The following is a 22,751-nucleotide window of genomic DNA, read 5'->3' as shown; positions in this document are numbered from 1 at the left end:
CAGTCCCAGTTCAGGAGGAGGAAGGCAAAGTTTATGGCACAACAGAGGAAAACTCGGTGTCTGTATATGCGCAGGAGGAGAGCGTTTCTCAGGGCCAGCATTGCCTCAATTTTGAGATTCAGTGCTGCCAGTAACCGAACCATGCGTGCCAGAGAGCGTAGCCACGGAGAAGCTTTCTGGTCTACTGTGGAAGCGTTTGAGGAACAGCAGTGGATGCAACACTTCAGAATGTCACGTGGGACATTTAACTATGTGCTGGACCTTATTACTCCAGCACTTTCCAGGAAGGCCACTAACTTTGGGAAACCTATTCCACCATGTAGGCGCCTTTCTATTGTGTTGTGGTGGTATGCTACCGCTGGAGAATACCGGACAATCTCCTGCTTGTTTGGAGTGGGGATATCCACGGTGTGCACTCTAGTGCATGAAGTCACCACGGCATTGCTGGAAGCCCTGTATCATCGCTTCATCTCCTTACCGCAAGGTCAGCGCCTGGATGATACAATTGCAGGATTCCTGAAGCGTGGGTTTCCACAGTGTGCTGGAGCCATAGACGGGACACACATCCCCATCATTGCCCCCACAGGATTACTACAACCGCAAAGGCTGGCATGCCATCATTCTGCAGGCTGTGGTTGACCACAACTATTGGTAAGCATTTTTTATGGGTTTTTTGTATGTGACTGTGCCATGTGTAATGCGTATTGTAAAACATATTTATATATGGGTTTTTTTATGCTAGTTTCACAGATGTTTTCATTGGGTGGCCTGGACGTTCCCATGACTCCAGAGTTCTAGCAAATTCGGACCTTTACCAAATTGCTGAGGAAAGACAAGATGGCTGGCTGTTCCCTAGAGAGGTAAATATCGGTGTAATGTTGTATGATGTATTTGTAATTGAAGCTTATATACTATTGTTTGCTATCAATATTGTATGTATTTACTGCCCCTTTTTATATACAGATGTAACACTTGCAAAATGCATTTTCACCATATAGTACCAAGTGTACTGCGTTATTTGACCAATATTTTTAACATGGTGACGTGAAACTGCATGTTTTTATTTACAGAAATCTACGTTTGTTGATGGTGTGGAGATACCGGTACACATCATTGGGGATGCTGCTTACCCTTTGAGGCGCTGGCTGATGAAGGGGTTCACTCAGCAACATCACCTGTCTCAGGAACAGATCCGGTTTACACATACCCTCAGCTCTGCTCGGATGGTGGTGGAAAATGCTTTTGGGCGCTTGAAAGGACGTTGGCGCTGTCTTTTGAAGCGCATTGACATTGACACCAAGCTTGTGCCCCACGTGGTTGCTGCTTGCTGTATTTTACATAACATTTGTGAATTGAAAAAGACCAATTTCTACCTGAGTGGAATGTGCAGGAATCTGAAATGTCAGTGCTGTCAGTGGACTCTAGTACTTTTGAAGGAGAGCGCACCAATACCTCTGCTGAACTTATTAGGACCACCCTTACTGCCAATTTGTCCTCACTTGTTTGAATGTACCACACAAATGTAAAATTAAAAAATATATGTTTATTTCACATATTGTATTTTGTTTTGTACATATTTCCTCATATGTCTCTTCACAACAAAATATAAAATGACACAATATAAAAGTGCTTACTTGCATGTAGAAAAAAATAAAATATATACATAAGTAGTAAACCCAAGACACAAATGTGCCCAAACAGTAAGTGCAAATTTGCTTTTCAGGTTATATATATATATGAGAAGCTAACGGTGTGATTCCAGATCACACGTAACATACATGATAACAATTAACAGTGAAACATTTGAACATAAAACATGATTATTACAATTGCCTATATTGTGGCATTTCTGGTGGTGGAGTGGTTTGGAGTGGATAACCTGGTGGGTATTCTATGTTGGGGTTACCCATAGGTTGAGCATGTTGTGTATTGTGTACCGGGTTTGGAGGGTTATTGTTCCCTAACATGGGTTGCCCCCGCTGGTACATACAGGGCCGCCGAGAGGGGGGGGGAGCGGGTACAGTTTACCCGGGCCCGGCCATGCCAGGGGGCCCGGGCCGGGCCCTCGCTGCTAATTAAATTTATTTTTATTTTTTTATTATTTTTCTCTGTTGCGCTATTTTTTTTAAAACTTTTTTTATTTTTTTTTCCCGCGGGGGGGGGGGGGGGGGGGGGGGGGGGGGGGGGGTTCATGGGAGCTGGAAGAAAAAAAAATAAAAATAAAAAATACTCACGTGATCGCGCGGCGCCGTGTCCCTCCTCTCCTCCATTCACACTGACTGCTGGGCGTGACGTCATCAAGTCACGCCTGTCAGTCAGTGAGGAGCGCCGCAGCCAGCAGGAAGAAAGAAGACAGAAGAGGAGACAGAAGAGCAGAAAAGAAAAGAAAGAAGTTGACAAAAGGTAAGTAAAGAAACGGAGAGGCAAGGGGAGGAAAACAGGGAGGGACAGTACTATAAAGAAAGGGGACAGAGAAACAGAGGAGGAAAAAAAGGAGAGAGCCACAGAGTAATAAAAAAAAAAGTGGGAGAGAGGAACAGAGGAGGAAAAAAAGGAGAGAGCCACAGGGGAATAAAAAAAAATTGGAGAGAGAGGAACAGAGGAGGGAAAAAAAGTGGGAGAGAGGAACAGAGGAGGAAAAAAAGTGGGAGAGAGGAACAGAGGAGGAAAAAAAAGTGGGAGAGAGGAACAGAGGAGGAAAAAAAGGAGAGAGCCACAGGGGAATAAAAAAAAATTGTTGAGAGAGGAACAGAGGAGGGAAAAAAAGTGGGAGAGAGGAACAGAGGAGGAAAAAAAAGTGGGAGAGAGGAACAGAGGAGGAAAAAAAGGAGAGAGCCACAGGGGAATAAAAAAAAAATTGGGGAGAGAGGAACAGAGGAGGGAAAAAAAGTGGGAGAGAGGAACAGAGGAGGAAAAAAAAGTGGGAGAGAGGAACAGAGGAGGAAAAAAAAGTGGGAGAGAGGAACAGAGGAGGAAAAGAAGGAGAGAGCCACAGGGGAATAAAAAAAAATTGGGGAGAGAGGAACAGAGGAGGGAAAAAAAGTGGGAGAGAGGAACAGAGGAGGAAAAAAAAGTGGGAGAGAGGAACAGAGGAGGAAAAAAAGGAGAGAGCCACAGGGGAATAAAAAAAAATTGGGGAGAGAGGAACAGAGGAGGGAAAAAAAGTGGGAGAGAGGAACAGAGGAGGAAAAAAAGGAGAGAGCCACAGAGGAATAAAAAAAAATTGGGGAGAGAGGAACAGAGGAGGGAAAAAAAGTGGGAGAGAGGAACAGAGGAGGAAAAAAAAGTGGGAGAGAGGAACAGAGGAGGAAAAAAAAGTGGGAGAGAGGAACAGAGGAGGAAAAGAAGAAGAGAGCCACAGGGGAATAAAAAAAAATTGGGGAGAGAGGAACAGAGGAGGGAAAAAAAGTGGGAGAGAGGAACAGAGGAGGAAAAAAAAGTGGGAGAGAGGAACAGAGGAGGAAAAAAAGGAGAGAGCCACAGGGGAATAAAAAAAAATTGGGGAGAGAGGAACAGAGGAGGGAAAAAAAGTGGGAGAGAGGAACAGAGGAGGAAAAAAAGGAGAGAGCCACAGAGGAATAAAAAAAAATTGGGGAGAGAGGAACAGAGGAGGGAAAAAAAGTGGGAGAGAGGAACAGAGGAGGGAAAAAAAGTGGGAGAGAGGAACAGAGGAGGAAAAAAAAGTGGGAGAGAGGAACAGAGGAGGAAAAAAAAGTGGGAGAGAGGAACAGAGGAGGAAAAAAGTGGGAGAGAGGAACAGAGGAATAAAAAAAGTGGGAGAGAGGCACAAAGTAAAAAAGAAGGGGGAAAAGCAGCATGGAGGTCGCAGTGTGAGCATAAGGGGGTACAGTGTAGTTGTGATGAAGGGGCACAGTATTGTGTGTGTGATGGCACAGGGGGCTTGTTGCAATGTAGTGTGTGTGAGGTAGGTGGCGGCTAATTAATGGGCGCTATTTTGTTTGTAGGGTGATGGTGAGGCAATTTAATAGTAGGGACTATTAATTTAAGATGGGGTGGTTTGGGGGCTATTGAATCTTGGGGTGAGTTTAGGGAGAATGAGGTCTATTTATTAAATGTGACTATGAATTATTTAATGGCAGTGATGGTTGCGGGAAATAGGTATTGCTGGGGCTGTTTGCAGGAAGTGAAATAGGTTTATTTATTAAATGTAAATAGTATTATTTTAATGTTGGGGCTGGAGGAAGGCCTAATTATTAATCGTGGGTGCTATTGATTTAACGCCGGGGCTGGCTGTAATTTTCTAAATGTAGCCATTTTTTTTTCAAAATAGGTCCTTCAACATTTCTGGATCCGGACAAGCCACAACTAAAGAAACCAGCAGCCACAGGTGGAGAAAGTGAGAAGAACAGGTAGGAGAGAGCAGCACAGTGTGTGAAATGTTGTGATTCTAGTAGGGACAATACCAATTTTTGGTGAATGTTGTGCCCAATGTAAGGTGTAGGCCAAGACTGAATTGTTTGTGTACACACTGCATTGTTTGTATACTACACTGTGGTGGTAGATGTCCTGAAAGTCAGGAGTGCTTGAACATATGTGACGCTCCGGCGAATTGAGAGCCTAGTGGTTTTTATGTTAGCCACGCCCCAATGGCACGTTTGCCACGCCCCAAAATGCATGACCACACCTCCCAAAATTTTTGCACCGCCGTTTGGCTAGCTACGCCCCTGAATGCATGACCATACATCTAAATTTTGGGGCTTATTTGACTATGAGGGGGGCCCCATGAATTTGTTGTACCCGGGCCCTGAATTCTTCTTGGCAGCCCTGGGTACATAGGATAATGTCCGTCATAATAGTAAGGACTTGGAGGAGGTGCCTGCACCCGTGAGAGGAGTCTGTCCATGAATCCCATAATACACTCACGATTTTCGCGTAACACACGTTCCTGCATGTTCATGATTTGCATGAGGAAAGAGTCCTGCAGTCCATGAAAACGCTGCAGTTGTGTATTCTCGTGTTCCCTCATGGTGCTGTCCATCTCCCGCAGTTGATCCATCATGACAGTTGTCATTGTTTTAGTTGCTTGGTCCATTTTGTTGGGCCTTTTGCGTTTTTTTGGAACGTTGTAAACTGTACGTAGAAAAAACACAGTAAAACATACATTAGAATATATAATGTGGCAGAACAAAAAAGCAGTGTTGTAAGCTGATATGTGCTTGAGGCCTCCTCCCTCTTGCTCAGTAGTTTTGCACTGCAACATATGCGTGTTAATGTTTTAATACTTTGGAGTGTATTATATTTGTCTTTTGGGCTTTTTGTTGATATAGTTCTCTTTTTAAAGTTATGTAGAAACATTGGTGTTTGGTTTGCATTTATGTTGATATACTTCTCTTTTTTTGACAGTTATGTTCAAACATTTTTTTTATTTTTTTTTAAGTTATGTAGATATATTTATTGGTATTTGGCTTGCATTTCGGTTGATATAGTTCTCTGTTTTTGGGACTTTTGTTTATACAGTTCATTTTTTTCCCCAATTATGTAGATATATATGTATGTATATATGGTTGGTTATTATGTGAGATTATTAAAGATACTTACTGTTGGAGCGTAAACTGGGACCTGGCGTAGACTTTGACACCGGCACTGGTTCTGGCTGCGTTTCTTGCGAAGTCTCTGTAACGACTTGCGCAGCAGGGAATGGCTGTGATTCATTCAATTCCTCCCAAGACATGTTGGTGTCCTCTGTTGTGGCAGAGCACTCCAGTTCTGGGGTGTCTTCTATAGAATCTTCTATTATTACCGTTGCGGCCTCGCTTGTCTGTGTGCTCTCTGGTGGTGTTGGTATAGCCGCATCCACATTGCTAGAAGATGACAGTGCAATTGGATTTGTCAGAGGAGAATGTCCAAAGACCATATTGCACTGGTCATAAAAGGGCCAGTCCATTCTTTCAGCGCCACTTTTGCGCCTGTTGTGGTCATGGACTTTAGTGTACTGCTTCTTCAGGGACTTTAATTTGTTCAGGACTTGTTGCTGTGTCCTCTTTATGCCACGTTGAGTGAGTATTTTGGCGATGTTGTAGTACACTGTGGCATCCTTCACAGTCCCAGTCACTTGCCTTCTAATTTCTTCCTCCCCTCTGACATTCAGCAGCTCACGCACCTCTTCCTCCATCCAGTGTGTCATTATTGCTGTATAAACACTGTTTTTGCAAACTAATAAAAGCAATTTTCTCTGTACAAAAACGCTTCTGCTTCAGCTTTAGCTTGAGACCACCATCCACCATCTCTCCTAGAAAGCTTCTACAATGGTCCACGGGCTTCCAATGATGACATCATCCTCCAGAGACAGGCAGACAGCCAATCAGCATGTTTTCTGTGCCACCCGGGTTGAAAAACCCGGGTTGCACCATTCATAGTGCAGGCGACCCGGGTCCGACCTGGGAATTACCCCTCGATAAATCCCGGGTTGAAGACCCGGGTTTTTAGACCCGGGATTTTGGACATGTACCATTCATACTGCACCAAGACCCGGGTCGTTTCAGCTCGACCCAGGAAAAACCTTGGATTTTGGTGCAGTATGAAAGGGGTATGAGTGAGAGATCACTAATAGTTTATATGAAGCCCTTAATATAATAAGAGGTGAAGGCATAGATAGAGGAGAGGAATTACAAGTCATGTCAGCTGACAGTAATAATATGTTATTGTTATTGGATATTAAGTATCGTTGAAGTACCTCTTAATATCACTGGAATGTTCCAGGAAGGAAGATAATATAGATATTGTACAGGTTTCTGTATTGTATATTTAATCTTTAATACAAACACATTGTGTATGTATAATAATTGTCTGTCTTTGCTAATATTTTATTAGTTTATCCAGCCTATATTAAATAAATCTCACTCCAAAGTGGCATTTATTACATTATTATAGTGTTTGGGTCCTTTGGAGGGGGACCAGGTCTGACATGGGGCAATGGCTCACCTCAATCAACTCCCAGGGGTACGAAAAGTGGAGATTTTGCCTATACCCACCAATCAGATTCTAGTTATAATTTATTTAGTGCATTCTACAAACGACAGCTAGAATCTGATTGGTTGCTATAGGCAACATCTCCACTTCTTCAAACCCGCAGTTTAGTAAATATACCCCCCCCCCCCCCCACAGTGTTCAAATTTCAGGAACACAACCCAGAGAAGGAATTCAGATGAATTTTGGTTACAGTCACCCAGCCTTTTACATTCAAGGGCCCAAAAGGGTGTTATACATACAGAATAGTATCTTGACTGTGTTATTAATAAATGCTAGTCATTGTTCCCAATAAAATACAATTAAACACAAATACGCCAGAATAAACCTATAGAAAGTGTTAAACTGTTGTAATAAAGGAAATGGAAATGGAAGAGTATTCTAAAACCAGTTAAGCCATAGATTGCACGGTTGTCAGTAAATGGACAGGATACTGGTGGTATTCTTGCTTCACCAGAAATTGCGGAAGACTTCCGCGTTCTCAGCGTCGAACGCATATCTGACATTTTCTCTTCTGTAAAAAAAAAAGAAGTGAAATAATAACAGGCAAAAGGGAAACACGACAATGACACCTGAACATAAATCTAGTACAGCGTTCACTATACAGGACAAAACGTTTCTTATATTCCTCCTTTTTGTCTGATTGCACTTGTCACTATTTAAGATATGTTTATTTAACATTACACAAGACTGGAAAATCTTGGTGTTATCCCAGTCAACTAATATATTAATTGTTTGTGAGCATATTTTATAGGCATAATATGCTTTTATATTAAGTAGAATGTATGGTCCTCATGCTGAGTTGGAGCACATTTGCAGACTGAAAAAAAAGAAGCAATTAAATGTATATTCTTATATATTAAGATTTGTGCACAGTTTGCTAAACGTGTCTGAATAATGAAATCGTATCAATGAACTACATTGTATCAGTGTAGTTCATTTTAGCTAGATCCCATATGGGTGTCTAATCACCATCATCATCATCATTTATTTATATAGCGCCACTGATTCTGCAGCGCTATACAGAGAACTCATTCAAATCAGTCTCTGCCCCATTGGAGCTTACAGTCTAAATTCCCTAATACACATACAGACAGAGAGATAGGGTCAATTTTGATAGCAGCCAATTAACCTACTAGTATGTTTTTAGAGTGTGGGAGGAAACCGGAGCACCCGGAGGAAACCCACGCAAACATGGGGAGAACCTACAAACTCCTCACAGATAAGGCCATGGTCGGGAATTAAACTCATGACCCCAGTGCTGTAAGGCAGAAGTGCTAACCACTGAGCCACCATGCTGCCCAATTACTGTTAATCAATCAGGGTAGCATTCTCACACTCTGGCCAATCAAAGTGAAGCCCCTCTGCATATGAGACGAGAGTCTCATCTCATGGGAGAAACGGCCCTGCCCAGAATCTCGCCAGCATCAGCAACACTTTGTAAGAATGTAAGATTCACATTATTAGTACTTTAGGGGTTAAGGGCTACAGTACATAAGTAGTTTGCTCTTTTATGAGTCAGTGAGCAGTGATAGTTCCAGTATGAGGTGTGCACACTGAAGTTCATTCTAATACAACCACAAACACACACATGAACCCTGCTGACCATTTTTGCATGCCCGACTTTGCATGCAGAACAAACAAGCTTTAGTTTGGCATTTGTGTACTGGCTGTAACAGTCCCCTGTGTGACTTGGAATAAGAGGCACCAGACTGGTTCGAACATTACATATTTGTAAACCAAACTTTCTGGTAACCTATCACCAAGTGTACATTGTCAGTGTTGTTATTTCAAGACTTTCCAGCTGGATGGCAAAGAAAAAAAAAAAAAAAGACAATGGAGTTGCTAGGCAACTGAACACCGGGGAATGAGCTTGATTTCCTGACCCTAAATTTCTTCTGGCACTGTACTCTTATCCTGCAGGAAAGCCTGTCCATCTCTGGAGCCATCTATCTATCACTGGTCACTCTTTAATCTACTCCTTAAACAGTTCCACCATAGAAATGTTATCTGTATGAATGTTAAAGGGGGACTCCGCATTCAAATATTGATAGACAACAGATTCAAATTCCACAACAGAAAAAAAAAATCAAACCTGCCTGGAAATTAGAAATATCTTAAGGTAAATGACCCTTCAACATTTACAGGCCTACTTATTAAAAAGTGGTGAAAGAGCTGGATTTCTAGAGAAAACAGCAGAAAATGAGGAAGAAGGTAAGTAAAGGAACGGAGAGTGAAGGGGGGCACAGAGATAGAGAGAGAGAGTGAGATGCTGAAGGAGGGGAGGGGGACACAGGGAGAGAGACGCTGAAGGAGGGGAGGGGGACACAGGGAGAGAGACGCTGAAGGAGAGGAGGGGGACACAGGGAGAGAGACGTTGAAGGAGGGGAGGGGGACACAGAGAGACGCTGAAGGAGGGGAGGGGGACACAGAGAGAGACGCTGAAGGAGGGGAGGGGGACAGAGAGAGAGAGAGAGACGCTGAAGGAGGGGAGGGGGACACAGAGAGAGAGACGCTGAAGGAGGGGAGGGGGACACAGAGAGAGAGACTTTTGACCATCGTGTCACTGCACACACTGACCCGACTTTTGAACGAGCGGTCGTATGTCGGCTGATTGAGCCGATTATTGGACGAAAACCTTGTAGTGTGTACCCAGCTTTAGTTGTCTGAACTCCACCACCTTCAATTGAATTACAGTTCAGTGATTTAGCGCTTCTTTAACGGTGTCTGTTGCATACAATCACAATTAGTTACACTCTTGTTTTGTTATGTGATTAAGTCTCACTTCTAAAACTCGCGTGTGGAGCCTGGAGTGTGTTTCCCAGCATCACTAGGTGCTGTGCGTTTGAAACCTCAGTGGCTAGCCAACGAAACCTGCTACACGTACAGAAATTACTCTTAGGAACTGACGCTTTTAAATGTGCTTTTAAGGGTGGAGTTTGCTTTCAATATAAATAATCCTTTGTAAGCTTTTCCAATGAAGTCCATTGAAATGCTCAATTATATGTAATTGTACACAATATTCTCCAACAAACTGTTTTTGATAATCTTCCTTTCCTGTCTAGGCTACACAGGTGATTTTTAAGCATGCAACATTAACAAATTGACAACAAGTGATTGCCAGAGATCTTTAATCGCTGTGCAGTGCAGAGATGTTAGACTAAAGTAGTGTGATTAGTTAATGTGATTTATCTTATCAATTGCTTTTAATAGCACTGTTTTTTTTCTTGATTAATTATTTGCAATTTGAAAATTGTATAAGCTGCCTTATAAAGTCTCTATTACGGTATTTTTAGTGCAGATATGGAACATAAACCAGGGCTTATATAAGTCAGTGAGTGATATGTATATCTTGTAAGTTCTGCACATACATATTCATTTGGTTCCTAAGTTAGTATCATAGTAACATAGTAACATAGTAACATAGTTGATGAGGGTTGAAAAAAGACACCAGTCCATCAAGTTCAACCTATTTTGGATCTCCTGCAATCCTGCACTTATATTTAAAATTGATCCAGAGTAAGCAACTGCCAATCTCTTTCAATTGTGAAAATCCCCCCAGACCCAATATTGCAGTCCTATTTTTACCCTATATCCACTACTATCCTTCATTTTAATTAACCGTCGTATCCACTCATTCTCCCCTCTCTCCCATTCCCTCAACTGGCTCCTCTTGTGCCTGGTCTGTTTAACCCTCCCTTAGGATGTAAGCTCGCTTGAGCAGGGCCCTCTTCCCTCCTGTCTCCTTACCCGTTCTTCTGCTCCGTGTCTATTGCATCTGCCTGCCTGGAGTTTCTGAAGTATTGGTACTTTTGTTTATTGTTCTGTACTGTTATACCCTGTATAGTCTACTGTTTGTACTATGTGCGGCGCTGCGGAAACCTTGTGGTGCCTAACAAATAAATGATAATAATAATAATAATAATCCCTGGATACACTTTTCCACAAAACATTTGTCTAACCCTTTCTTAAACATATCTATTGAATCTGCCATCACAACCTTCCCTGGCAGTGAATTCCATATCTTGACTGCCCTTACCGTAAAGAACCCCTTCCTTTGCTGGTTGTGAAATTTCCTCTCCTCTAACCTTAGGGGGTGACCATGTGTCCTGTGTATAGTCCTTGGGGTAAAAACGATGGGGGCACACATATGGTAATGAGATTAATAATTACTATGAAGCATGTGGCGCCACCCTCTCCTTTCTGCCATGCATCAAAATCATACTTGCCAACATACTGGGACTCCCGGGAGAGTAGGGTATTCTCCCGCATCCATGAGCCTCAGCGATTCTCGGGGAGTCATGTCTTTTTTGGTTCCGCCATGTAGTAAAATTACTTCATTGCATCGTGGGGGCTGGGCCAAAATGAATTAAGTCACCAAACCCCTCCTCCACATGCCTATCTAGCCTCCGGATCCAGAGGCCAACATGGAAAAGTTGGCAAGTAAGATCAAAATCCTCCTGCACCTCTGAGGTGGTCAAGGTCAGCTCTAGTCCGTTTTTGAGCAGAACTGCATTATGCGCAATATTTTAAATATTAACCAATATCCTCAAGAGTACTTGGGATCCATGTGTTTTATATTTTTTGTTTTTATGAAACGTCTTTTAAGCCTATTTTTCTTCCTTCTAGGGGTGCAACAGCATTTTGCTTTTTCTGAAATGAAATGCCCCATTCTCAAACTTAAATAGTGGCCTGACATTGCCATGATAGGAGGGAGGTGCTTCTGTGACAGAGCAGACAGAGAATGCTAGACAGATTTGCCGACTTGCTGTACAAAATGCACTGTATGGATTGATGAATTCATACACAGACACAGGGGCCAGTGATATCATAGATATTCAGATGACTGCAGTCTCAACCTTTTACTTGTACCAGAAATGTATCATGTCCCATTACGACACTGTCCTATAGAAGAGGGTGGGGATTCGACTGTCTGTCATGGAGTGAAGAAGAAAATACTTTTTAACAAAGCTCCATTGGAAAGTCAGATTAACACTGAACAATGTCTTTTATCTTAATGTTTTTTATGTGAAAATGTGTTCAAGTCTAGTAGCACACACACGTGCTTTGTGATTGCACATATTTCAGTTCTACACTGTACACATCTGTACATAGTAGACACTGTGTTACCTGTGTGTTACTAGTCTTACGCATGCGGTACAACACGGGTAACTTTGTTCTCAAGGTATTTTGTTTCGCTATTTGTTCTGAACGCAACGGAGGAACAGTTAATGGGTCCATTGCTAGGTTCTCAATCAATAATACACAAAGTGGAATTGGTACAATCAATTTATAAGTAACAACGGGAGATTGAAAGGGAAAGATTATCTGGAAAAGAAACAAATACAATCCACCAGCACACCGCTGTCAGCTTGTAATAAAATACTTTTAAAAACGGCTTCACATGTATAAATAAAATGCAGAAGTTTGGTAACTTTGCTCTCAATTTAAAACCACAGCAATCTATGACATATAATATGGGATCTCTCTCTGGTTACAGTTACAAGCATCCTATTTGCAGAAGTGCCATGAAGTGAGGGGGTGGCTTATCAAGTATTTGCCAATTTGCGCCTAATGTCTGCATTTTATTTATACAATTTAATAGGCGTTTTTTTTTACTGACTAACAGCAGTGTGCTGGGGAGTGTGAGTTTGTTTCTTTTCTAGGACGCGCAAGACCTGGCACTACCACATTCACCGCAGACTGTGTGCGCCAACTGTGCACTAGTTGTCGTAGACTAGTTGCTGCCAACCACCAGGCTCCTTCACCAGAACCTGGAACCGCTTACCCCTGGTGTATTGTGTAGCTGTTGCAGCATTGTTTTGCTTGAGACTGGTGTCTGGTTCTTCCTGACCACTTACTTTGGATCAGGGCTACAGGGTAGCAGTTGGAGCATTGACGCACGGGACTGGGTTCAACACAGGACATCTGGGGAACGTATCTTTTACTCTTATCTGTAGGTCACAGGAATACAGCAGGGCATAGGGGTCTGGCAAGATCTTGAGAGCAGAATGGTGCTTACTGCTCATAATAAGGATTGTTACAAACCCTTCTGTGGTAGGGATGATCATTTCAGAAGTACAAGAGGGTACACCCTTTACATTGGGCTTAGATGCCCTTTTTATACAGTTTTACACACATGGTTACAGGGGGTAATCTAGCCAGTGCGATTACCACTATGCCGACAAAAATAAATGCTGCAAAAACGAATAGCAAATAAACAGACTTACCTTCAAGACGGCACTGGAGATCTCCGATTGGATCATCATGCTGACAGCAAGTGATTCCGATTGGAGAACTGTTCGGCACTGCAGGCTGACATCAAGTCGACAATGATAGACAGGGTGCAGACGACGCGAGATTAAGTTCTCCAGCGTCGTCTTGAAGGTAAGTCTGTTTATGTTCCATTCGGTTTTGCAGCATTTCACATTTTTTTGGAGGTCTTCTCCATGTCGGCATAGTCAGAATAGTTAATTTGTACCCATCCCAATCCAGCCCCCTCTCCACTCTGGAGCCACCAAATCTGGACAAATTCAGTATTTACCATCAGTGGGTAACTCTAGTCACACTAAGCAATGCATCATCCAATGTTGGATTTAAACACAATTTACAGTAATCTGCACTTTAGCAAAGAATCATTTGTATACTTCATCATGGTGATACTTCAACAGGACACATACACAAACAGGAACAGACACAAAGGAGACAAGGTGTTGGTGCATTCAAACTAAAGTATTTGGTGGTCAATGTAACACCTTCCCCACAGAACAAATGCCAAATCAACATGTACCTTTCTGTCTGGATACGCTACACATGCTCTTTCGGTTCACACAATATGCTACCTCAAAAATGCCAATACCTAACAGATCAATATACTGTTTGCATTCACAATAGACACACTACACCATTAAAGAAATTCATACAATAAGCTATCTGTTCCTGTTCTCATGCAGGGGAAGGTGGATCAAGCTACAATCTATGTTCTATGTATCTATAATCTATAATCTATGTATACGCTTCTTTCACCCCTAGGTGGTACATCGGGCCTCTAACAAAAATGTGTTAAGGGACCCACAATAGGTGTCTATGTATTAAGGCAAAGAGTATTAAGTACATTTCTGTTCTATTCGACCCCAGGTGAACAGAGCAGTGCCCTGATGGGAGGGCAAAGTGTGGAGTTCGCCCATGTATGTCTTAGTATATAAGTAGCTTTAAATCAATTTAAAAAATAATATATATATCTATATATATATATATATATATATATTTTTTTTTTTTTTTCTTTTTTTTTTTTAAATGACCCAATGAACTGTTCTTGAAATTTGGGGTCTATGCCACTTCTTCCCAAACCTATAAACGCTAGTGAATATGAGCCCAAGCTTAGATTTACAAAATATTAAATCTTACACCAAAGATATATAATCAAATATCATAGTTATCTACTTTTTGTAATACAAAATGCCTGTAACATTCCTTTCTACGATGCTCAATGGGTGCCTCAAAGTTCCACTTATTTTATGCTGATCGGTTTTATTATTTTGTTACTATATGCTTGTTTAACTACGTAAAATAGAATGTTTATTAATATAGCTAGTTTTATCTTGTTCTCTGTGACAATGTGGATGTCTTCCGCTCTGCTATGTAAGTGCAAACATTTTGTAGTTGGGGGACAAAAAAAAGCGGTTGATAATATAACCATATACCTTTAACTTACCTTAGCACTTATGCTATATAATAAGAGACATCAAAGGGGCTCCAAGTGAATGGGTTCCAAGCGCCTCACTAATATAGATGTGCGCTTTACCAAACTTGCTTACTACCTGTATAGTATTCTCCTGCCCCTCCAAAAGTTGCTCCAGCCTCAGGACTGCAGTCCCGGCAGCAATCCTGTGCACCAGATGGTTCCACATAACTCCGGGGCTAGAACAGCACACCTGGAAGATAACTCGGCCTGCGATCCAGGTGGTCCAACATTACTTCCGGGGCTAGCCCAGTACGCCCGTACCAGAACCAGTGTACCTCCAGGCACACAGCCTCAGGCCAGGACTATAACCCAGGCAATGATAACACTGGATCCAGTAGTCGGGAATGGGGACTTAGTATATAAGTAGCTTTAAATCAATTTAAAAAATAATAATAATGGGAGGGCTGCTTGTCTGGATCCCAAAATAAATAATTGACTCCTCCTTGTCCTTATGTAGTCTGTCCCTTTGATCCTGCCCTCACTATGACCCGTACATAGGCATGACCACCTTCTTGGTTAGTTAACCCTTAGTGGGCCAAATAGTTATATACAAGAACCTCAGCTTTTAATCTCCCTCGGGCTTAGTCCATCCCTCAGTTCTAATTGCCTGTGTTTTTGCTTGTACTGCATTTTTGTCATTGAAAAAAAAAAAGACAAATCACCCAGAGCACTGTTAGAAAACACCCCTGCTTGTACACCCTGCCTGACCACCTTAGATTCATTGATTCGACATTTGTAATTTGAACAGGGGCGTGTATTGATGTTTCCGCAATTACATTTCCATTAATGAAAGGCACAAGGTCAGGCGTTGTAGCAGGTTATTGATTGGTATGTCACGCTCCAAATAAGAGGCTTGTCACTGGAGAAATAGTAAATATCATTGGTGTGAATTGCTGTATGCATATATAATATATACCACCTGCACTAATAATATCTCTGCCGCACATATGATAAACATAGCACATTAACGCATTACATCAAACATTTAATATCTTAGATTCTTCAATCCACTTATTTTATTGAATAATACTATACCTAATTGATAGAAAGATTTTCTGATTCTTTGCAGCATTAAGAGTTCCATATGCAACATTTTTTCCACCAAAGTAAAAACATAATGTAGCCGGCTCCCCCGAGTGTAAAATGTTTTAAAATGTAAATAAAACTGTTTTATATGTGTGCGCTGCTGCGTTGGCTGAGTATCACCTAGGGCTGCAGCATGTAGGGGGTTAGGCGTCGGGGAGTGTAAAGATGTAAATAATAAAAATGAATGGGGATGTATATGTGTAGGTGCTGCAGCGCCAGTAAAGAACCGGCGCTCAACGCTAAAGGCTTTAACTCCCCGGCGCCTATAACTATGTATAGTTTAAATGTAATAATGTAAATCTGTGTATTTTAAATGTTTATGGAGGTGTATATGTATATGCATAAAATAAATGTAAAGAGTATTCACCCTGTGCTGGGGCTACGGAGGCAGCCCTGGATCCCGTGGCAGCCAGCTTCAGTGGTTGCCGGAACGACTTCCACACTAGCCTACTGCAATCAAACACCTCCAGGAGGTGCAGACCTTCATGGGAGTTTTGGGAAGCTAAGTCCCTAGCTGGAGCTAAGAGAGCTTCAACTAGCGACAGGGCAGGGGCTGCCTCCCCGGGATCTGGCTGCTCTCCCCTGGTACTATTTTCGGCCAGGGAGCAGAGCAGACCCCGGAGCCCAGTCCCTGGAAATAACTTTGGGCTGGAGATTTAAAAGATAAATCTCTCGCCCTAGACAGACAGGCACCAGGGGAAGAGAGTGGGCTGAGCCCCCCTCTCCCTGGCAGCTCGTGGAAGTATATTCCCCCTGCCACTAACAGCAATGTTAAAGGTGTTAAAACTCTCTGGGTTGATTCACATACAGGCTGCATGAATCAACCCAGATTGGTTAAAAAGACAGGAGGACGGATACCTCCTGCTAAGACTAGTCTCCAGGTGTGTATAAAAAGGCTCTGTTTTCTATTAAAAGTTGTTCTTGTTTCATCTGACCTGATCACTGGTACCTTCAACCAGTGTAAGAGCAAATAAACATCACTTGCTTCAAGGACCTGCTTGGAAACTTCTCTATCCTGTGACCTAGAGATTAGACCCAACTCTAATCCGTTCCCGGCTGTTCTGAGATTTGGACCCAGCTTTCCGATACCACCGCTCTGCCCGCTACCTAGCAGCTCTGGCCAGTGTGATAGGCCAGGGGGGATCCATCCACAGCAACCCTAAACTATAGGAAAAGGTCAGGGTACCAGCGCAGATGCACCAGTAAAGGGGTACACTAGCAGCGTCAGTTACCCTGAAGAAACCTGGTTCTGGATGCCGGTAAGGAGTCCAGTGGTGGCAGTATTTGTAAGCCGCTTCTACGGCGGTTAGAGGGCACATTTGGGATACCAAAAGTGAATGGTGGCTAAGTAAGCCCAGCCGGTTCCCAGCAACAACAGACAGGGTGGCATAGGCTGTCACACATAACAACTTATCGGTGTTTTTTGTCAAGTTTTATTGCAATGAATAAGGTAGATAAACAGATGTTAGGGCTAAGACTATGCTTTTCAAACTCACCTGATATATGCCAGTTAAAATCCCCAGCTCACAGCTAGATAGGTTAGAAACAACTTTAATATATGCTTATTGCCCACCAGAAGACAGCACAAATCGGTTGGTTTATATGATCTTGTTTAATTATGTGAACTTCCCTTTTGAAGAAGCCATGTGGGTGAATGTAGAGATGAAAAGGTTCCTTCATTTTGATCAATAAGGGTCATTTATAAAACAAAACATGACTCTGTACTGATTGTTTTGCCCAAGAGCACCTAGTTGACCACCCAGCACACATTAAGGTGCACAGGCACTCCCTGATTCCTGGAACACCCACCATAAAATGAGGCTATACCTACTCTAGCTTGTTTGTGGGTATACATAGAGATGTGCAGAGTGGAGACTCCACCTACTAACACTTAAGAACATAATATTATTTATGTCTTAACATAAACATGAGAGTGAGGGGACATGAGGACTGTCTTCATTACATGTGGCACTTTTGTGTGTTTCATGGTTTATATTACATTGCTCAACGTACACCCTGCAATACACAGCAATGAGCAACTGGAAGGTACAAAGTGCATGGAATGTGTAGAGCGAGACATTGGCTTACACCTAATCCGAGAGGGTGGAAAAGCCATTTTGGTTCATCTAACATTATGGTTTTTCATAAAATTAGGTCAAAGTTGGAGCGCGACACCACAGACAAGAATTTGCTCTTTTGTAAATGAGTCTTACTGTCAGCATTGGCATGGTTATACCCACGGGTTATAGGAACAGATGGGGGATTTCTGTTGGGTGGGCAAAGACTGTGTTTTGCCCCCCCAACAAACTCCTACACAAAATCAAATTGGAAAGAATGAAATGAAAATGGGGATGAAGCGATATTAGCTTTATTTGAACTCGCCAACTGTTGTCATTTCTGTTTACCAAAAATTAAGTTGTCTTCATGTTTGTTCTGCATATATTTCATACTTGCCTACTTTTCCAAGTGTAGTCCGGGAGAGGGGCGTGACTAGAGGGCGGGAGGGGACAGGGTGTGTCCAAACTCGTCATTTTGGCCCGGCATGTGTGTCGCGGGCGAATGAATGCGGACGGTTTATGGCATTAGCAGTAGCCTCATTGTCGCCAGATCGTAGGTACAAAATGGTTGTCTTCCTCAGCGGAATACCGTGGAGCCATGGGGCCCGGAGCAGGCTCATGTCACTGGGCCCCCGTCCCCCTAATACACACACTGACACACATGATCACAAATCAATTAACGCCCCGTAAAACCATTCCCTCAAGAACCCATCAATCCCCCCCTGAGAATCCATCAACCTATCACTCACCATTATATCATCATTTCACCCTCTCAGTACCAAACAACATTTCCATCCACTCTAGCAGCTTCCAATCAAATGAGATTAGGCTGTCAATGAAATCTGAATAAAAACTAGGTTAGTGACTGAAAAATTTAAATTTTTAAGATGAACAATTTAAGTAATCTATCTTTCTAACAGCTTTTGTACTAATTGTTAGTTAATATTAATAATAATATTTATTTTAATAATGTACAAATACATTTTTATAGTAAAATAAACATTGAAACTGGGGTTGTCCAACTTGTGAAACACTGACAAAAATTAATATAGGATTGGGAGTCTTTGTATATCTACAGTCACTGCTACAACTGTCATAAACCGAGATACCAATCGTGAGGAAAAGGGGCTCCAAGCCCTATAGTAGTCATTGGCCTTTTGTCGTCCCCCCCATGAAAATTTTCGTTCCTACATCCCTGGTTATACCGTATGTGGCAATGCAGGTGAACAGCCTGTGATTGGAATACGCAGCTTAATTCCAACATGCATCTGTCACCGACACACAGTGGAGGCAGCCATTTTGTGGGTTGTACCATAGTTCATAAAGTTGTAACCTATGAATAGCGGACATCACAACATTCATGAGTTATTTATTTTGGAAGCAAAGCTATTTTATAAGTGGAAAACTCGGATACCCCATCCTTCAAAGTTTCTTCTGTCCATAAAAGCGAACACATTGTTTTTGAACGAAATACAGTGTAATAGTTAAAACAACATTGTTATATCAATAATATTAATATAATTCACATTTCTAGTTGAAAAAGTTAGACTGTCCTGGCAAGAAAAAGAACATACAGTAGACCTACATATGCTACATACAGTGAACGATTTATAGACAGCAAAAGCAATACTGCCACTACATGATATCCTGATTAGGTTGGAAAAAAAGCCTAAACTAACCAAATCTATAAAGTTCATCTGCTGTCTTGTAAGATGCAAAATCACATTGAATTGATATAAGACTTCTAGAATGTACTTGTTCCTCACACAGCAAAGGTAGCCATTTTGGATATTGGTTCAGTCCACAAAATGGCTTCCTCTCATCACTTTACAAGTTTTATTGTATTCTCTCACCTACTTACAGAATAATCTCTGTCATTTTTTATTTTCCTTCACTTTAGAGAACAGAATGGTTCTTCTGGAGGACAGAACAATTTATTGCGCTCGCTACGGACAGAAGTGAATTTGTTTCCAGCGTATAATAAAGCGTGGCTGCCATCTTGCCAATGCGACTGAGCACCTGTTTCTGTGTTAGCGCTTGATTGAGTGGGAGTTGAGGATTAATGTTCATATACTGCATGAATAACAGCTCATAGATGCCTGTTCCTGAGGATTCAGCAGCTCTGAGTTTGAATAACACAGCGCATCCTTCCTCTATCAATCTTTAAATTGAGACAGAAAGTAAACTAGAAAAGGCCGCTGTGATGAATAGAAGGTTCAAGGGGGAAAGTAATGTGCAGGAACCTAGAAGCAATGTTCTGTTGTAACTTATAACTTATATTGACAAATATGTTTTCCAGTGTAATTGCCAGAAAAAAGGAACAAAAAAATGTGTTTATTTTAGTGCACAAAACAAATTAAATTTTTAAGTTTAAGTTCAGTTTTCGACAACCTAACTTTTCTCACCCTATGTAGCAAATATAGGTGTCCCGTCCCTGCCAAACCTGGATTCGGGAGGGTCCCTATGGTCTAAAACTAAGTGCATGTTGCCATCATTCATGGACTGAGAGAGAGGTATTTACTAACCCAATTTTGTGTTACATGGTTCTGAATACTACACTATTATGTCCCTTGTCTAAATTAATAATAGTGTCCCCTTAATGATTGTAATTAGTAATAGTACTCCCTTAATGATTGCAATACATAATAGTGCCCCCTTGATGAGTGTAATTAATAATAGTGCCCCCTTGGTGAGTGTAATTAATAATAGTGCCACATTGATGAGTGTAATGAATAATAGTGCCACATTGATGAGTGTAATTAATAATAGTGCCCCCTTGATGAACGTAATTAATAATAGTGCAACCTTGATGAGTGTAATTAATAATAGTGCCCCCTTGATGAACGTAATTAATAATAGTGCCACCTTGATGAGTGTAATTAATAATAGTGCCCCCTTGATGAACGTAATTAATAATAGTGCCACCTTGATGAGTGTAATTAATAATAGTGCCCCCTTGATGAACGTAATTAATAATAGTGCCACCTTGATGAGCATAATTAATAATAGTGCCACCTTGATGAGCATAATTAATAATAGTGCCCCCTTGATGAACGTAATTGATAATAGTGCCCCCTTGATGAACGTAATTAGAAATAGTGCCACGTTGATGAGTGTAGTTAATAATAGTGCTCCTTAATGATTTTAATTAATAATAGTGCCCCCTTGATGAACGTAATTAATAATAGTGCCCCTTGATGATACCTACCTACCATAGGGCTTTTCTCTTCCTTTTTTATCTTCCAACACCATATGCAGAGTGGGGTCCTGGCTCCCTTAAGTGTCGCAGCCATGACAGCCCTAGTGGCACCTGTTTCCAGACAGGTGTTGCCACACTTTCCACCCGTCTTCCAGAGGGCCACATGAAACAAGGGGCTCCGGGACATGTGGCCCTGAGCACTCTTCCCTCTTAATCTGGCTCTAGTCCTGCCCTCCCTTCCCATGGGCCCCCGTTGAACTTACAAAAGTATTCTATTATCCCCTATGAGGGTCCCGCCCCCCCCCCCCCCCCCCTTTCCCCTCACCTCAAGCTGTATGTCCTATACAAGGAATGGGGCATGTGAGAAAGAAGAAAGTTGTGTATTGACAAAAAAAGGTGACCTTTCCTCATAAATCAATATATTTTATTTCCACCATAAATGACTGCCTGCAGCACTGGCATTCCAATCCAAGGAGGGGACAGATTCACCAGTCTTTCTAGTAGTGTTAAAAGAAAGATGTCCCCAGCTACAGTCATTCCAGGTTGTGGAGTGAGAAGGTAATGACCAGAGTTCCATTTTATTTCAATATTCAAACATACAATTATTCATTAAAAGCCGGTAAAGGAGGAAGTAAAAATCCTAATTTCCAGGTGGGCGTCCAAGTCTGGTCGTCCACACTAAATACCTGGATTTATTAAAGATGAAGAGGTTGTCTGGGATGCAAGCCTGAATATAGGTGAACAATAAAGAGGGTAAAAGACGGTTGTCTAGGGGATTGTTTACTTCAAATAATTTTTTTTAAACCGTGTGTGTGATTTTTATTTACATTTAACCCTGGTCCCCTACAGTTCCCAGCACTAAGTACCAGAGCCGTAACTTAAAATTTTATCGCATGTAGCAAGAAAAAAAAATCCTTTAGTGCTAAATTTTAACCAACTGAACATAAAATATTCATAAATTGCGCTGCCCTTCAGCGTTGCGCCCTGGGCGGTCGCCCATATCGCACAGCCCTGGTTACGGCCCTGCTAAGTACCACCATGCCCTGGCAACCATGGTTATATTGACAATTGTAGTACTACAAGCACCAGCATGCCCAGACACTTAATGGATACCTGGAGTCCAGTAGTGCACCACAGACAAAATGGTTAATTTCATCTATTTTTCTCACAATTACCTCACATTACTCACACCAGCCTGTGGGAGGAGCCCTAGTGCTTCTCAGCACAGGGCTGATTATACGTGGGGAATCCAACCCAGTGTTGATAGGCCTACGGCCTGTTTGGCAATATGGCAAAGGGAATCCACGTTGCCAGTTCCCCTGCTATATTGCCACCATCCCTGGCTGGCAAAACATAGTGCTGGTACTAGTAAATTGGCACACACACACCATTTTGGCAGTACAAGCCTAGGCTGGCAGCACAAGGGCTGGTTAAACTTTTCAGCAGGGCACACTTTTTCAAAAAAACATTATATATTTAATTGCTCACGAGTCATTGCATAGGATGCGCTTAGATCGAATGCAAATGTACGCAATTTGGGTACTATTTCAAGTCGCACGTTTCTTAAGATACGCATGGTTCTTTACCTTGCATCTACCTTGCATCTACGGGATGCAATTTGCACTTATGTTATAAGCAGAAATTGCATCCAACTCTATTTAAGACCCATTATATCTTG

General features: G+C 41.9%; 1 protein-coding gene across 1 annotated transcript; it reads right to left on the bottom strand.

Annotated features, from left to right (window-relative positions):
* Nucleotides 1-1,478: 1,478 nt before the first annotated feature.
* On the bottom strand, nt 1,479-6,299 carry LOC142160675 (uncharacterized). The gene is made up of 3 exons (XM_075215532.1): nt 5,560-6,299; nt 4,903-5,091; nt 1,479-1,498 (listed from the first exon to the last, which is right to left on the bottom strand). Exons 1-3 carry the CDS (start codon nt 6,143-6,145, stop codon nt 1,479-1,481), a joined length of 795 nt encoding a protein of 264 aa, XP_075071633.1. The 5' UTR covers nt 6,146-6,299.
* Between the last annotated feature and the right edge of the window lie 16,452 nt (nt 6,300-22,751).

Source organism: Mixophyes fleayi, chromosome 6 (assembly GCF_038048845.1).
Source record: "Mixophyes fleayi isolate aMixFle1 chromosome 6, aMixFle1.hap1, whole genome shotgun sequence".
NCBI classification, from domain to species: Eukaryota; Metazoa; Chordata; class Amphibia; order Anura; family Limnodynastidae; genus Mixophyes; species Mixophyes fleayi.
The sequence above is the reverse complement of the archived record's forward strand: the minus strand, read 5'-3'. Positions and strand labels throughout refer to the sequence as shown.